The 19,738-nt window shown below is 24.3% G+C and overlaps 1 protein-coding gene across 3 annotated transcripts in view; it reads left to right on the top strand.

Moving 5' to 3' along the window:
- The window catches only part of LOC129607875 (protein eva-1-like), a 202,465-nt gene that overhangs the window by 65,106 nt on the left and 117,621 nt on the right, over positions 1-19,738 (top strand). For all 3 annotated transcript variants that reach the window (XM_055519107.1, XM_055519106.1, XM_055519108.1), the window contains exons 2-3: positions 15,079-15,201; positions 16,019-16,152. In XM_055519107.1, coding sequence (XP_055375082.1) covers positions 15,079-15,201; positions 16,019-16,152 — 257 coding nt within the window. The remainder of the gene's footprint in view (positions 1-15,078; positions 15,202-16,018; positions 16,153-19,738) is intronic.

Raw genomic sequence — 19,738 nt, 5'->3', positions numbered from 1 at the left:
TCATGGGATATTCTTGGGAAATTCATGGGAAATTTTTATTACAACTAATAAACCTTGTTCCATGGTAGCCTCATTATTATCGTAATTTCTATTTTAAAAAAAATAAACATAATGCACAAGTATACATAAAATAAATCAAAATTTTCATGTATAATATTCAAAAGAATTAAGAAAATAATTATCCATAAAAATGCACCATAAATATATTGTAAAAAATACCCAAATAAATAGAATGTGTTTGCGTCTACATAATGGTTTATTGCAATATAAAAAAAAAACATGTTTAGCTTTTAATTATTACGATTAATTTTGGTAAAATGCCCAATAAAAAATCATATTTATCTATACATAAATAATAGTAAGGTTACGTATATCCTTATTTATTTCAATATAATAAATATTAGTTATTTTAGAAGTATGTATGTGTATGAATTGCATATCATATTATATAGGGAATATAAAACAATTCAATGCATACAGTGTCGTGCATATATGTAGTTTAATTTTAAATCAATAATATTTTCCTATATGTTTCTGGCATAAATTTGAAGTGAAAAAGAATAATTTCCTATTAAAAGCAAGAAAATAGCAGAAGTTTTTTTATAGAAACTTTATATTATCCTTAAATTTAATTCAATCTCAGAACAGAATGAAAAATATATATATATATATAATCAAATATACATGGATATATGTAACAATATACAAACATATATTTGTATATATAATAATGATATATATGGTGTTTTTGCCTATATATAAAATAAATTTCCGAAATCTCTTTTAATAAATTATGTACACACATGTATGATGGTGTGACGATCCTTTTCATTATTATGTTGTATAGTTTTAGAGATTTTGATATTCATATTCATACATACATAGTATATGAATAATTCGAAATTTTTTTTTTATTATTTATCGATATTTTATTAACAAATATTTTACGCCTTCCTATATTGGCAAGACATACATATGTAATATATATGTATATAACATTTACGTATATGTGTTATTAATATAAGAAAAATTACATGTGCTTATGTATTTGTATAATAATTTATTTGAGAAAAAAAAAAGAAAATTAAGATAAGCTTAAAAATAAAGATTATTGCACATAATTTTTCTCTCTTTAATTTCTATTTTCTTTGTTCTTCTTCTCTTTTGCGGTATATTTTATAATTTAAAAGAATGAAATATGAAAATTTAAGGATATTAATAGAATTGCATATTATACAATATAAATATAAAATATGCGCATATGAAAAGGATGTGGTTATACCATTACATAAAATTAATTTGGTTTGACATAATTTTTATGCAAATATTTTGAAATTATAGCAAAAAAAAAATTTTTTAAAAGTTACAATGAGTCTAGAGCCTTAACATACTTGAGCCTTTTCAAAAAATAATTTATTTAAAATTCTTTGCAGTCGCGCATTTGTAAATTTTTAGTTGATACGTGTGTGCAAGACATGTGAGTCTCGAATTAAAATGTTAACAAGACAAAACAATGAGAGTGAACAACAGCAGCATAGCGAACCTAGGGCTCAATAACAGCAAACAGAGTTTGTCAATAGTTTCTGATATTTGGGCAGTAAAATAAAACCTGAAGGCAGAGCCTAAGAAGATAAGGAAAATAGACTCAAAAATGGTTGGCCAGTATTTGGTTGGCTGCAACGGTTATCGATAAATCAAAATTTGCAGTGGATAAAATCTATTCTTATTTAAGGCAATAAAACTTAGCTTATATCAAAATTAATCAATTAGAAGATTATTAGGTTTTCACCAATAAATGCCTCAGAATAATATGCCGAATATTCAGACCGAAAACTATAAAAATAGTGGGGACGGTAATGGGTAATAACAGGTGAACAACCTGTCTATAAACAGACTCGTAGAGGAGGTGTATTGAACTAATTTTAAGAACATCCGCAAACAACATAGCCATATAGAGTTTTGAGTGAAATTTAAGAATTTAGTAATATGTTAACATTCAATGTGGAACCCTTATTATTAAAGTCCGATTAAAATCTTTGAATGCAAGGCTTATATTCTTAAAGAACTGTGAATAAGTAAAAGTATTGACAAAATTTTCTTAGACACCGTTGAGTTTTGACACTTTCATTTGCAGAAAAGTTGCAATAATTTTGGACTCTAAAAGCGGCATCACAATGTAAATACTTTTAACAGAATAATCTTCTCATTTACAGCTGTACTAAAAGTTAAGAAGACCGGCTTCACACTACATTTTGTACATCTCAACTAGGTTTCTGTAGTGAAAACCTCAAATTACTACATTCAAAATACTTTTTATTTTATAATAAACGAGAAATCATGTAGGTACCCATATGTAGTTACCTACACAGGAGAATATGTAGATACCCATATTTTTCGGATCGCTATTGATATCATTAGAATAAAAACTTCTGTTTTCGATTTTATTCTAATTTATAGAAAAAAACATTCTTTTAAGAAATCCTTTCTTCCTCTTTTATTTTATTCTTTTTTGTGTAAATTCAAAACTTTAGAGTACATTTTTGTGAGACCCATATATGCGACACCAATATTATAATAATTCTGTTCTCTATATATTATTTTAACAGCAATATTCCAAGTGTAAAAATTAATGTACTGTTACTATCAATATTTAACAATTTTTTTTTCTATTCTGTGCCATATTCTTAATTCGTATTGCATATAAATCCCAAAATTAATACTTTAAAACCTGCACTTTTCGAAATAAGAAAAACAAAAAAAAAATTGTGGAGCGAATAATGCCATTTATGTTATTGTATAAGGAAAAAAAATTTCTTATTAATATTGCTAATACAATTTTTTTTTTTCTGCTCTTTTTTTTTATTTTGCTGAATAAAGATCAGAGTTTTTAATATTAGTTAAAGGATATCGTAAAAAAAAAAAATTTTTTTTTTGCCTTATTTTAATTCTGGTTTTTTTTTTCATAAAATTTTCGTAATTTTTTTTTTCCTTTTAAATGTTATAATAATCAAAAAAGAGGATATTTTGCTAGGATAGTGTTCTCTTTTTTGCTGACAAGAGTTAAAAAAAGACGAAGAAAAGAAATAATTTTTATTTAACTAAATAGCTAATATAGCTTATATGAATATGTACATATATATATGGTCATATACATGTGAATATATATGGCATTTATGTATATAATTATGTATGTATATGGTACTTTGCTTTATCGTTAAAATCCCTTCAAATAACACTATAATAATTTGTAATGTAAAGACTTAAAACTTGTATTCTTTAAAGTCCTTTGGATTATATACATAGTTGGGATATAGTAACTTCTTATACAAATTATATACCATTAAGTCTGTATATATATGGTGTATATATGTATAATATATTTTATGGTAGATGTCATTTCTATTGAAGCTATTAGCCTAATTCGTTTCTTCAATTATAAATACAGAAAATCCTTTAAATATATATGTACATATATGTACATTATGTGTATAATATATTTTTATGTAAATTACGTGCAACTATACAAGAAATTTTGTATTTGAGTATTACTTTATAATATATAGCATATATAAGTTTGTAAAATAACATCATATTATATAAAATTTAAATATTTTCATGTACATACATACACATATACACACATATACATCGTATTATAATCAACTCCATTTTATTTGAATGTATGTACGTATGTGTCCCATGTTCCAACTTATCTCAGTATATCTAATAATTTTAAGGAATAGAAAATATTACAAAACTAACTTTTAAGGAAAGAAGAACATTTTTCGGAAATTTATTTTAGAAAGTTTGCCAAGAAAAATAAAATATTAAAAATAATAGAAAAAAAAAATTTTGAAACTGTTATTTCATGTTTTTAATTTCTGTAATTTTTTTCTTCCTTTTTTTTTTTTCTTATTTTTTTTCTGCTAGTATATTTTTTTTTGGGTGAGAAATTCTTGTATATTATGAAAAATTAAAATAAAGGAAATAAATATGGAAATATTTTATAAATGTTTGTATGTATGTAATAATAAAAACAAATAATAATGTAACAAAAATATTATATAAGAATGTTAAATTCAATGGCATGGGAAAAATGGCAAAATGGGAATTGTTTGCGAAAATCATATAATGCTAATGACATAACATGACAGCTTTTTCTTTCCCTTCTATTGTTGGCGCCATTTTTTTTTTCTTAATTTTTTCTACTTGATATTATATACAAGCATAATATATACATTTAATCTATATTTTGTATACACAACATTTATATGGTCGATGACTTTTAAATATTTAGAAGTAAGTATGGTTAGTATGTGAAATTGTATGTGTATTAACTTGGTATTCTTATGTTAAAATCTAATTTAAATGTTCGAAACTCTGATAAAGATTTTCTTCTTCTAAATAATATTTTATGTATATATATGTAGTGTATATAATATTAAATTTGGTTAATTATAATAAATTCGGTTAATAATTAAAAAGGATTTTCATTAATATTGTGTGTGTATAAATATTACATAATAAGTTTACATATAGCATATAACAGGATGGATAAAAACCGGGTTCGTGCTATTGCGAATTTCTTTACTTAACATTGCTCAGTAAGGCATCACCTGCATAAGCTAGGAATATCGAGTGGCAATGACAAGACCACCGCGCACATTCTTTGCGGCTGCCTGGTACTAGACCATTTTTTGCTTTATTGGCAATAAAACCTACAGCTTTAAAGGCATCCAAAACAGAAATTGCCTTTTCTACTATGGTCCTTATTACTTAATATGTAACAACTTGTTGAATTTTATTTTAGATCAGTCTACAATATATTGCATAAATTTAGGCGTAAATTTTTTTTCAATCAAATTATTTTTGTACAAAGCTCATTGAATATTGTAGCTGCCAGTATAGTAACCAATACCATTATAGCTCAATTGGATATATTGCAATGCAATTCAGCATCAGTTTCCTAAGAGTACAATATGCGTTTGTAGATTTTGTTACTATCACTTGCTCTTTTTTCATATTATATTTTAAGATTTTCAAAAAGTTATCGTCAAAATTAAAATTTCTTGAATTTAGAAACAACATTTTTTTTGTTTTTGTTAAAAATATGCACCTGTTTTATTCATTACACTTTAAAATCTTTTACTAGTCTTTTTTAATTTATTTCTAATCAAAAGAATTCTATATAGAAATTATTTTATTTTTCAGACTTTTAAATTTGTAGCTAGAAAATTTGTTTTTCAATTAGAAATATTGAAAAATTTTTCAATTATAAAAAAATTCTTTGAAAAGTTTCAGACATTTTGTATAACTACAAAAATTTTTAAATATTAAATTTAAAGTTGTCCTTTTTGTCCCTTACAAGTCCTTTTTTTTCTACTTCCAGAAAACTTTCGTGTTGTCTAAAATAATCTTTATAATTTTGGTAATATATTTTAATTTAAAAATTGAAAATATTTTGCAAAAGATTTTATATTTTCGTAAGAAGCATAAAACCTTTTTTATTAGAATTTTCATTTTTTAAATCAGAAAAAAATTCTTAATTAATTTAAGTTACCTTTATGCTGTCTGAATAACTTGTTGCATTAAATTATTAAATTTGTACTTACATTATCCTTTTACATTATTTATTTATGTCTATACATTTGTAAATTATAAATAAGAGTGTATTTCTTTCGCCATCTTTAATTTAGAAAAAAAAATTCAAAAGGGAAAAATTTTTTGAACCAGATATAATCGAGTGGGATGGGGTAATTATTGAAATGAAATGAGTGCTATGTGCAGTAATCTACACCAATGTGTAGATAATTAGAAATATCATTATAATATTAGTGATGTTCAGGGATAATAAGAATGTTATCTAAACTCAAGCGTCTCTTTTATGTAGCTCATTTTACAAATAACAGGGAAAATATTGCAATTATTTTAAGAGTTTAATTTTCTTTAATTCACTTATTTTAATTGTATGGTGGATGAATGCATAGAAGAAACCAAACATCAATAAATTCTAAATACATAAATTTATTCTCCGCACAAGTGTAGCATCTGCGTGAAATACTAAACAGAGATAAAATTTATTTGTATATATGGGAGTATAACATAAAGTATATACTCTCATGTATACAAACAATTTTTTATTATTGTAAAAAATTAGATATACGTAAATTATTTTACTTTTTATAAATTTAAAAAAAAAATCTTATTAGTTTCACTTTGCCCGTAAAACCATCCGTCCGTAGACCTGTTTACAAAACTTCAACACACTTCCTGAGAGAAAACTGAAATTTTACATGTACATAAATCTTTACTACAAACTTATTTCCGTAGAAGAAAATTTTATTCCACCTCCATCCCCTTTGAAGTTATCGCCTTTTCAAAATATTTAAAATTTGAATTTTTCGCACCCTATATTTCGGAAACCGCAATCTTTTTGAAATTTCTGATAAGGCAGAATGTTAACGGTAAATGCTATGCCATTAAAAAATACAATTAATTTTCATAACTCGGACAATTGACCCTTAAATTCGAGTAATTTGTTAACGCTTCTTTAAATTTTTTTTGTTTTATTTCAAAGACTGCATAAGTCGCGCACCGACTTGTATGCAATTTTTAAAATAGTTTCGTATATGAATGAAAGTAATTTTAATAATGTAGTACATGGTAAGCTTATTTTTGAAAGCAGTGTCCCTTCACTGAAGGGAAAAGTGCTATATTACAAGCCTATATTGGTTTGATACAACCTTATTTAATATTCCATTGTAGGACACGACCAACACAATATCGTTATTTTCAAATTATTTTGCGATTTTTCAGTTTTGCGAAACTAATTAAAATTCAAATCAACAAACGTAGTTTTTTAACACGAATTCCACGGGATATTTATTCCAACTTTTTTACTTTCAGTAATTTTTTTTTCATTTCTTCTTTTTTTTTCTTATTTATTTTGAAAACAGGACGTATTTAACAATATTTACCTAACCAGAATGCAAATATATTGTATTGATCCTGTTGTATAAAACCAAAGGAACAATAAAATAATACGAGAAAAAAAATTCAAATACAAAAGGAACGAATGTTAGTTTACCTGAATTCTCGAGGTTGTGAAAATATAAATGTCTAAAGAAGTGAAAGTTTTGAATTTTTTATTAAGGCGAACTATAACTGGAGTTATTCAGTTCAATATATGTATATATAGCTTTAACTAAAATTTGCTAGATTCAGCTATAATATTTAGCGATATCTTAGCCAAGTATTGAAGTTACTAAGAGATATGTCTCAAAATTTCAAAGGACCAAGTGTGTACTATTACACTGTTAGTAGTTCTAATATATTGGATGTGCTATTCCAAAATTGCTGGGCCATCCAGAGAACAGTATGCCAGGCAAATTTCACTGTCATTTAATGCAGAATGCAATGTGAAAAATAAATAATTTTTATACACAAGAACATCTTATAGTTTGTTGGATCAAATAAAAAATCTTCATGCATAACTGAATTTGTTTTCCATTATATGGAAAATAAAAATTTTTGTAGAAAAATATTTTATAAATTCTATAAAGAAATTTTTCTTGAATGAAAACCCGTCGGGAACAAAAATTCCATTTAACGTTGTGTTTTGTTTTTTCTTTTGTTTTGTGGTTTTTGGTTATACTTAAGGAATGAAGAGACCATGACTTAAAAAATAAATTTTAGGTATTGTTTTATTTGGTTTGTTAAAAATTGTTAGAAAATCTCTTACAGCCACATCTTTAACTGAATTAAATGACAATATGGAAAACCTATATTTGAATAATAAATATTCTTGAGGTGGCTTCGAGTAATATGTTTTTTGGTTCATGGTATACAAAGACCATAAATAACTAATTTTGTTCAGATAAAATTTAATATGCTTATTTTGCAGCTTTTGTGTAACGACGAAAATCTTAAATTTAAAATTTTTTTAATTATTATTCTAAATTTTGTTTGTGTTCGGTGTATTACTAAAGCATAACTAACATTTAATTTTCAAATGAAAGTAAAAAATCTATTCCCTAAATAGCCCAGAGATATTTTGTTGATGATAAGATACATGAAAAGCAAATTTTTTATAATTAAATTAAATAATTTACTAGATACTTTTCTTTGTATGTTAAGTAAAAATTCTTCAAAAATTTAATGTCCTTTAAAATAAGGATGGTTATTGTTCACATTAAAATGCAATAAACTATTGGATCAGTTTTTAAGATCTCTATACTCTCATTTTATATAACAATACAGTTAATTCAATTTCTTCGATTAAATCAGATCATAATATTATAGTAAGCCATGAGCTCGAGAATATGTGTTGGCAATATTGTCTATACTAAATTCTACATATACTTATATCTAATGTTGAATATCACTTTTTCTAATATTAAACTACTTCTATTCAACTTATTAAATTTTATAGTATTCAATTAAATTTTATGTTATTTATTCATGCATTGCTCTATGTGTATGCACGTATGTGTATTATAGTAACATAGCTAGGTTATATACCATGTGCAAATTATATCCAAAATCCTTAATACAGAGTAAATGAAATCATTCTGTATATGAAATAGAATAATTTAAAATTTAGAGTGTTCAAGATGTTATAAAAATATTATAAGGATTTTTGTGAAGTTATGTCTAGCTTCATTAACATTATTACAAGTTTTTGTACACAACAACAGCCGCACTTATTGTTCTTATCAATTATATTGTTTTATATAGTTAATTTTATTTTATTTTTAAAAAATTTTCCAAAAAAACTCAACAAAATTTTTATAATATTAGATTTGGAATTTAGTTTTATGAAAATGATTTTAATAGAAATGTGTGAGGAAGCGAATAATGAAAAATTTTTGATTAATTATTTTTACTGCTTATCAGTGTGGTATTTCAAGTGCTATGAAAATAATTTGTTTGCTTTCTGAAACACTTAAATAATTAATCAAAAAATTAAAGAAAATGAAAAACGGAATTAAAAGAATTTTGTTATTTTTTTTAAATGAAAGCTAGAATATAGAATATAGTTTGCAAAGCACCTACATACATAATAAATTTTTATAGGATTTGCTTGATTATTCTCTAGTTTTAAAATTAATATTTTATTTAAATTCAATTTAAGGTTGTAATTTTATTCGAAGTGCTAGGAAGCTTTTTTTCAACTGGACGAAATCATCGACAGAGAATTCAGTGGCTGCTTACTAGGGTGCTGTTTGAAATACTGTGCCACTTTAAGGTCACTAAAACTTTCGATCGTTGTTTAAACTAAAACTAGTGATTAGACTAACCATTAATATAAATTTGGTCAAAAAACTTCGTTTTTTTTTTAAGAACCCTATGATCTACCAAATTTCGATTGAGAATATTTCTTAGTTAAAGGATGTTATCCTAACACAGTTCAAAGGGTTAAGTTCGTTTCAGTTGTCTAACAAAATTTTGATTGTCAGCTAAACGTGGCATCTCTTCGTTAGCGTGTTACAAAAGAAGAATTTTATGGCGTGCTGCCCTTTTCCTTATTTCGTCTGTAATGAAAGCAATTTTAAGATCACTATGAATATCCTTATAACGAATGTACCATGGAGCGACGACAATGCGTAACACTCTATTTTGAATTGTTTGAATAGTTTTAATATGAAGCTGCTTTGCACAACCCCGTATCTGAATACCGTTAGCCCAGACCGGCTTTAATATTTGATTGTAGATTAAAATTTTGTTGTGCGTGGAGAGCGAAGATTTACAGCCAATTAGCCAATTTAGCCTTGCATACTTTAGTTCTAGTTCAGCTCTTTTTTTCTTGACATGCTTATTCCATTCAAATTTTGTATCCAGTGTCATTCCTAGGTATTTGACTGAATTTCATCATGTGGAATAGTAACAGAAGTTGGTACGAATTTTATTAAACTAAGCAAATACATAGAAAGAAAATTTATTTAAGTAAAATCGGCATTTTTTAGAAAAATAATTCTGAAATTAAAAATAAAATTTAAATTATGGGTAAAAAAATTTTGTCGCTGTAACGGAGGCAGTATTTCAGAATATTCTTCATTTCAAATCGTAGAAGGTAGAACAGTTGTCTTGTGTTTTATATTCCATATAAAGCGGTACTGTGTTTTATAGCTTGAATAAATTAATAGAGACTGTTTCCAGTAATAGTGCACTCCAAGATGTTTATGTATCACCCTAGCAGTATGGGAAGCAGCTTATCACGTTAATTTCCCCCTAGACTTGAGTTTAATGAATACAGTGCTCAAGGTGGTAGGTAAGACGTGTCATCTCTCCTTGCAAAAGTATGAGACACAGCAGAGTTTTGGTTACGCGACTGTTAGCCTGTAGCTCACCTATGGGTTAATTGCTTCGGAAGAAACATTGTTGCAGGTATAGTGATCCCTAGCGGATATCAACTTTAATTAGAAATGTTGTTTTTCTATATCTAAGAGACAACAAATATTGTACTAATTAAATAAAATTTGTACAGCAATATGTTTCTCTTGAATTTTTAAAAATTCTCTTAGATTAAAGTTATATGAACAAGTCTACTACATATTATTGAAGCGTGAAACATTCAATTTGCTAGGGTTTAGATATAAAACAATTTAAAATTGTAATGAGCTACAATTTTATTCCTCAAATTGGTTAACCATGAATAATCCTGAATATTTCTCGAATGGATAAATGCTGGTATTACATAATAATTATGTGACGAAACCATGTAAATTAATAATATACTTTAGTTTTTTATTTTTTTTTTTTCGTATAAAACACAATTTAAATTCAGTGAAACTTTTAAAAATCGCGCACTTATTCACTTCAGTTGAAGTTTTTCAGGAAAAAAGAAAATGAAACAAGGAGAAAAAGGAATAAAGATTTTTGTTTTTTTTTTAAATCATTTAAAACTTTAATAGTTTAAAATTAATTCTTATTATCTTGACAGGATTTCTTTTTAAACGACTTCAATTTATAAGATGATACCAGGACCAAAATAATTTTTTTGTCTTATTTTTCAAATAGTGTGTACAATGAACCGAAAAAGTGCTGAAAGTAAAAAAAAAAATTTTTTTTTCTTTTACACTACTTGGCAATTGTATTTCGTTGATATCAGATTTTTTTTTGAAGAAAAATGAAAAAAAAAAAAATTATATTGCAGCTATTAATATAGAACCATAGCTGATAATGCACGTACGAAAAAAAAAACATCTGGGAAAGTTGGTTTTTTTTAGTAAGCAAGGATTTTTATTTTTTTATGAAAAATATACAAAAAATTTTTAATATACAAGCAGTTGTAATTTAAAATTATTAAGAGTTTCAAAAATATTTTCTATTAAAATTTTCGGATATCTACCTTAAGTACAAGACTATAGTCAGTTGCAGATTATGAAAAAAATTAAAATTTGTTTTTTAAGAAAAAAAAGATCAAAAATTTTTTCAAATTTTCTTAAAATTTTATGAAAAGTTTTTTTAAAATTCATGCCATTTAAAATTTTTGTAAATGGTTATGACTAATGGTAATGCAAGGAATAAACTTTGAAGAATTACAAAATTTGCTTTAGTCTCATTTAAATTATTTTATAAAAAATTTCTGACAAAAATTTATTATTTTGCTTTGACTTTCGGGTCAAATACCAAAGAAGAAAAAGAATCATATGCAAATCTCTTAAAATTTATAACTTACTTGGTATTGGTTTTTGTTTCCACAAAACAAAAAAAAACAAAATTGTCACTATGAAAAATTTTTTTTACAAAATTCGTTGTCACCAACATGTCAATTTTGATTATTTTCATTAAAAAATTGATAAATTTCTAAAATGTCAACAAATCAAACGGTATAATGTATTGAATTTTATATGGAAATAATAAATAATGTTAAATTGTCATCATATCCTGGATTTGAATTTTACATATAGTCTGTATTATGTATGGGGATTTTTTTTTTTTTCAAATTTTAAAATATATTGCATTCTATTCTAAATTTTTTTAACAAATTACATACATAGAGAGTGTTCAACTGATAAATGGTCTCAATAATAATTATAAGATGTGATTTTACTCTAAAATATTAAAAATTTTAGTATTTATTCTAAATGTAAAATTTCTATCTCAACCCAATTCAAAAGTGGAGAAATGCTGGCTTGTTCACTCGTAAGAATATCGTTATGTAGTGGTAATAGATGCTATAAATCATAGGCTATCAAGTGTGTAAAGTGTATTTCTTCTGAGGGCTAGTAAACGTCTGTTCGCAAGAAGAGTAAACGACTTAAACTACTCATCCAGCACTGGCTGTTCGGCATCACAATTGTTTTAGACAGGGACATCTTTAATCGTTCGAGAAATTCTGCCTAACTCTCTTAAACATATCTCCGGCTTTATAGTTTGAACGGGGATATAATAGATAGGAGCGTGAGGAGGCTACAATAAGTCAGGAATGGTTGCGGTGGCTCGGGGGGTTCTTCTGCCCCAATCGGTTACCTTGAAATTTTCAATCTAGATTACTTATCGTAAAATATTCGACTCCTATACTTCTCGACTCAATTAATACTAAATTTACAAAATAGAAAAAAATTTTATATTATATGTAGTATGACATTAAACCGGTATCTAAATATTTTACTTGAAAATGCCTTTACTCTATTTTGGACTAGATGATTACTCCATTTCCTTAGGTACACAATTTGAGCAGAATATATCCAGATTTTTTTTTTAATTGATTCAATTGAATTGAATATGGAATAAAATTATTTTGTTTTATTTAGAATAGTTAATTATGAGAATGTAAATAAATATTTATTAAAATTGAATCTCTTGTAGGAGTCAGCATATTGAGAGAATCAAAATGGATTTTGATCTTGCAATTCAAAACCAGAACACAAAAAAAATTGAAGATTTTTGAAAATTTCAATGAAATTTTTTCAAAAAATTTACAAATATTTACCTAAATATTTTAGTCTAGTAAATTTTATTAAATACCCTGTAGTCATCATTGTATTTATATTATATTTGTACATAATAAATGTGTATAACAATATTTATTTTATATGCATATTTTTTAGTATAATATTTTTTGTTATAATTTCTAGCGAAAAATTCTTCTGGGAAAATTTTTAGACAGCTGTCAGAAATGCTCCATTAATATTTTGTTAGTGCAGTGATTTGAAATTGAAAAAAAGAAAAAACAAATATTTTCTATATTTAAATCCTTTTTATAACAATAAATTTTATATTTTTTTAAATGCATACAAAATGCATACACAATATTCGAAAGATGAAAAATTTTTTTTTATTGTACTAAATTCATGTTTTCATACTTTAAACCCAAATGTATATTTATTTGTACAGGATTAACTTCTTCTATATTACGATTAAAATAATAATTTATTTTGTTGTTATTATATATGTAAGTATATGTGTATATAATATTATATGCACTTCAATATAAAATTGTAATATAAATTTTCAATTTGTTCATTGCACTTATTCCTTTAAATTCTTTCAAATTGCAATAGTGTATAGGGTTAGAGATTTTGGAAAAAGAACAAAAAAGTATAAAAGAAATGAGGGAAGAAACGCTGTTACTGCAATTTATCTTAATCTATCATACTATCACTGATATACCATGGTGCAATGAATTTTCGCTTGTTTTTTTTTGTGTAAAGGATAATATTTTATTATTTGGTTTAAGAGCGAGCATGAAGAAAACTAATTTTATTTATTGTGGCAAAAACGCAAAAAACTAAGAAAATAAGAAAAACAATAAGAAAAATAAAGAAAATCGATTTTCTATTTTTTGTTTTTGACTTTAAAAAATGTTTATTATAAAGTTCATGAAATTCAGTAATTTTTAGTGAATAAAATATTAAAGAAAGAAAAGATTAAGTATAGAGGATAGTTACATAAACTTACTGAAGGATAAATTGAGTACTTATTATTGTGATAACACGAAACGTGTGGTGTTTTTTTGTTATTTATTCGTTTGTAATAAGCAAACTACTTTAAGTTGAAGAATATTGTGAGGTTTGATATTATAATAAGATTTTGGAATAAAATGTTAAGTTTTTTCAAACGCAATTTTATTTCATTGCACTAGTAAAGGAATTTGCAAGGTATCAAATTTGCTTTTCATATTAAAGTTGTGGACACAGAAAAAATTATGCGAACGTTTTCAATTTAATGACCTGTTAAATGTTTAGCTTTTTTAAAATATGATAATTTTTGCAGAAATAAGCAGTAATCTAGAGAATATTGGTAATTGTTTAATTGTATACAATACTTTAAGGATGAAAAATATGCTTTATGCTTTTGTTAATTGCTTTATGCTTTACTTGATACAAATTTTATGTATCTAGCTACCCTAGCTAGCTACAAATTATTTTCCAATTAAAAATAAAAAATTACAAAAAATTCTTTTATTTTTTTGAAAAAATTTTAATTTGAACAAAAAGCTAATAAAAAATCTGTGTGCTAATTTAATCCCTATTGATTAATTTGCAAAAATTGAAAATAAAAATAAAAATTGCCTGCTTATAGGGGCAATATTTTGATAGGCACTTTATATTGCCAATTTATTTATTAAAATCCATAAATATTATTTAAAATTTATGTAAATATATTAGAAACCATAGCTTCAACACAAATTTTTAAAAATTAATTATTTTTTACAAAAAAAAAAAAAAAAAAAAATTTTTATAAAATAATAGAATTTATTGTACCTACTGCAATCTTAAAAGTATATGATATACCTTACAAAAAAATATTATTTTTATGTTCATAGTGCATATTATATTACAGCAATACATTCATATAAGAATTTTTATAAAATATAATATTATAAACTCAATTGGTATGCGAACGATTCTGTTATATAAAATCTTTTAAAATATAACATATTTTATTCAATATTATTCTTATATATATTCATCATACTCTTGATATTACTACATATGCTTAATATATTTATCATTTATATACATATACATAAATATGAATAATATCGATTTTATGTTATATATATATACATATATATATATATTCAATTCAATTTTAATAAAAAACAAATTTCTTTTTTTTTACTTACAGCTCTTTTAGCCGGAACTTTAAGGACTTATCAAAGAGCAGGATGTGACTCAGAACAATTATCATTAAGTTGCCCAAGAGGGACCAGTATATCAATTGAGTTAGCACAATATGGGCGAGCTGGAGGTAATTTTATTCTTTTTATTATTACTTTTTTTTTTTTTTGTATATTCATAAAGCATTTTATTATATTGTTATTTTAGTATAAATAATCAAAATGAAAATTTTCACCCTCACCAATCTTCTCGTTCCATTAATTTTCTAAAACATAATGTTATGTTTTACATATAAAAATATTTTTTTTGGTAGAAAATATATAGGAAATTTAATCTATAATATCCTTTTAAGATTTTTTAAGGAAAATTCTTTATACAAAAATAATCATACGCAATTTCCTTCCCTTCTCGCAAATAGGTAATCGTGTCTGTGTCCAAAAGATAAAATTCTATTGTTATAATTCTTTTTTGAATAAAAATTCATTTTATTATTATAATAAACATATAAAAATAATAAACTGTATATTTTATTCCCTAATATACATATATTTGCCTATATACCGTTTGTGTATATATTTTAAATTCTTTACTGGAATTTAATACTTTTAAAAATAATAAATAAAAAAAAAAAAATAAAAAAAAAAGGATATATTGAAAAACATTTTTTTATATCCTTTTTCTTTAAATTTTTTTCCTATTTTTGTTATTCGAGTAAATATACACACTGTTATACATAGTGTTATACATAGATGAATTTCTTTATATATTTTCTACCAAAAAAAAATTTATTGTATAACTTCACCTTTTTTTTTTTTTTTTGACAATAATGTGATCCTGGCATTTTGTACTTATTTCTCTCTTTTTTTTTTCTGTTCTATGCTTTTTTTTTTATATTCATTTTGTTTTTGGGTACACACCAAAAATATATATATTGTGTCTACAAAAAGATCTAAGTGATAACAGTTTATGTCCTCCTTTATCTGATGAAGAAACAACTGTTGGTTCAGACGGTGTTGTACATAGTAAAACAGAAATTGAAGTTAAACCACCGGAGAGTTGTCAATGGGAGCATGGATTACAGGTTAGTACATTTAATAATATAATATATGTGTATATAACATGTAAGTTGTTTAATATATAGGGGATAAGATAAATTTGATAAGAAAACTAAATAAATGTAAAGCTATATAGGAAATAAGTATATAATATTATGTTCTAATGTACAGTAAGCCGCAACAATTGCCTTATATCTTAAGTAATAAAAACCATAAACACAATATAACATTATTATATTGTTATAATAATACTGTAACATTGTATATACACTAGTATAACATGACATTTTTACACACCTATTAAAATACATGCATAATTTTTTTGTATAAAAAAAATTTTATGTTTTTTAAATAAAATAAAAAAAAAAAAATTTTTATATATTTTGTAATAAGGACTCGGTTTCTTTTTTTTAATAATGCACATATATACTAGCACACTTATACACACACATATGTACATATTTTACATTTAATCGTATTTTTTGATGAATAGGTTTTTTTTTTGGTTGTTGTCTTTTTATTTTTTGTAAAAAATTAAAAAATTTTAATATTTTTTTTTTAAAAATAATTTTTTTGAATAAAATTTTGAATTATGTTTTAATAAAATTGAATTTATGTTGATAAAATACTTATTCTTTGAGTACTAAAATGGCAGTTCTTATATACCCCAAAATCTTCTTAAATGTTGAGATTTTATTGCAGTACATTTACAATCTCTTATATTTTACAAGCTAAATATCAAATAAAAGTTTATCAAAGAATAATAATTTTTTGAAAATTTTTCGATTGAATTATTTTTATATTTTTTAAAACAAGTGAATAAAGTACGTAGTAAAGAACAAGTACGAAATTACTTGAAATTATCTATGAAAAATTCTCTCTCATGACAGAGAGATTTTTATAGACGCACGTGTAATATTATTTCAGAGTATAATAAATGTGTTATTGATTATGAATTTGGGACGAAGCATTTTAAGCTAAAAATTATGTAAAATTTGCGTATAATATGAGAATTTTAGCCGAGAGGTTGACTAGCAACTTGAGTGTTTTGTAATATTTTCTAATTTTCAATTGGATTTAATCGTCAAACATCAGTTCGAGTAGGTAGTTGTCACAAACCTTTAAAAATTATTTTGTATATAAACCAAACTACTCCAATAAAATATTGTAAAGGTTTTATGAATTTCTACTGCATAGCTGCTCCTAAAACAATATTGTATTCCCATTTTCAAAAATAAAATATTGTCATATCCCGAAATCCATTTAAACTGAATTGATCAAAATTCTTATGCCTATATGGGAATAGTTAGAGAAATTCCTAGAAAGATTTTTTAAAAAAAGGTTAACAACAAAATTATATTGATCCTTTTTCACTTGTAATATGATTGTTGGAAAATATTCGTACTGGCATAACAGAATTGACAGGATCAAATCAATGTTTTTCTCGCTTGTAGAGCATTTGAACAAAAATTTTTATAATTTTTCAGAATTCTACAATATAAAATTTAAAATATATCACACCGTCCTTGTTCAAATTTCTCACATGATAAATTCTTATGCATATACTTCTGAAATTCAGAACATTCTATCCTATGACTTTCCTTTTACCCTCTCTTTTCAATGTATTATGTAGCATACTACCTTATGTACATGATATGAGTTTATCCTCTTTTTTACAGAGCATGAAATGTTTACCCAACAATTATATTATAGGAAAGGACTTTTAAATTTTTAATATTAAATTGTTTTGTCTTAGCAAACATACTCAGTCGCTTTTTAATTTGAATCTTTTCATTAAATATTTGTAAAGGTCAAACATAAAATATCAATGTACAAAAAATTTGAAAGTAAAAATAGCTTGAGGCTATTTGGAATACTGTGAGGATTCGCAGGAATATAAAGGTTATAATTTACAAATATCTATCTATTTTTAATTCCTTTGTAATTTTAGAAAATTTTTTTTCTATAATTGTGTTTTTCCATAAAAATATAATTATGATAGTATGAGACAACAAACGTACTAAATTCCTTCTATTATATTGAAAATTTTACGATATTGTGTTGATGATCTTTATGTAATGTCGCGACGCTAATTTGAATAAAAGAAAAACCAAAAGAAAATCAAAATAAAAAAAAAAAACAAATAATAAAATATGAATAGAAATTCGATGATGATTGCCACTATTCACGGTAATTTATAAGAAAAACACAAAATGAATGTCCTTTCAATAATAAATTTTTTCTGATTGCTTTTTATTATTTGCGTTCTTCTATTTGTTGCCATATTTTATATTAAAAGGATATTTAAAATATAAAGGTAAATAATGCGTAAAATATAAATCAATTATGTAAATAATCGTCTGGAAAATAAATCCTGCATATTATAATATTCATATTGTTTTTCTTTTATTAAACTTTTTTTTTATTATTTGATTGCAAATTAGAGAGACCAGGGAAAGAGGATAAATAATAAAATATTTTTGTAGAAAATATTGAAATTTAAAAGATGGTAATTGAAAAGTCTTAAATAATAATAAAATAATTCCAGTAATTATGAAAACTGGAACTCAACAATTATCTTAGATAATGAAATTTGGATGTCGACAAGAAATTTATGATTCTATCGTGACTTATGTTTGCAATTATAATATTATACAATAATAAAATCGTGTTCTTTTAAAACTTAAAGCTGAAAGCTCAAGTAAGGGACGCGGATTACGCACAGATTTTCTGATTTCAGAAATTAATCCTAAAATTGTTCTAAATTATTAATAGGAGCATGAAAACTTAATTAAATTCAATAGATTTTTTTATTAAATTTGCATATACCAAGTAATTATTTAAAATTTTTAATTTACTTATTAGACATCCCGATTGAGTGACAAATCTTTTCCCTCAATTCTAAAACTTTTTCGTCCTATTCTCACAATCCAAATTATAGAATATAGAAAGGAAGAAGAGGAGCAAGAAATCAAAATTGAATTTGAAAAAAAATAAAATGAAATTATTTTTTATTTTCGTTGCTAATTTTGTATTTTTTTAATAGGAGTGGAAAATTTTTCATGTTAGCGATTTGTGATGAAAATTTCAAGAATAAACCAATTATAATAAAAAAATAAAATTTATAATATAGAAATTCCATCTGTTTAAAAATCTTTCTGAAGTCAGAAAAGAAAGAAAAAAATTGTCTAGTCTAGAAGTTTATTGTACCATGTTTACTCAATGGGTTCTTTCTTTTATTTTAAAACCTTTTATAGCTCTATCAAATTTTATTTTATCTATATTTGCTTTACATACATACTTACCTATATGGGAAATTAAATAAAATAAATTCAAAATATTTTTATTTATTTATTTTTTTTTTAAATGGTGAGAAAATTGTGAAAATTGAAATTGTTATCATTGTCTGCAATCTAGTTTTATTTTTCTAATTTTATTAAAAGGGTGATGATCTTAAGAAATAAATAATTGTTTAAGAAAAAGAATTGCTTTAAGGATTTTCTATACCATATATCTTGTTCCTTTAGAAGATTTGAAATTAAAAGAAAAATTTTCTATTTTTTTTTCTTAGGAAATCTTAAATCTAAGATAAAATTTGGATATTTGAAAATT

The sequence above is a fragment of the Condylostylus longicornis genome, unplaced genomic scaffold, assembly GCF_029603195.1.
Source record: "Condylostylus longicornis isolate FDR11 unplaced genomic scaffold, ASM2960319v2 ptg000030l, whole genome shotgun sequence".
Classification (NCBI taxonomy): Eukaryota; Metazoa; Arthropoda; class Insecta; order Diptera; family Dolichopodidae; genus Condylostylus; species Condylostylus longicornis.
The sequence above is the reverse complement of the archived record's forward strand: the minus strand, read 5'-3'. Positions and strand labels throughout refer to the sequence as shown.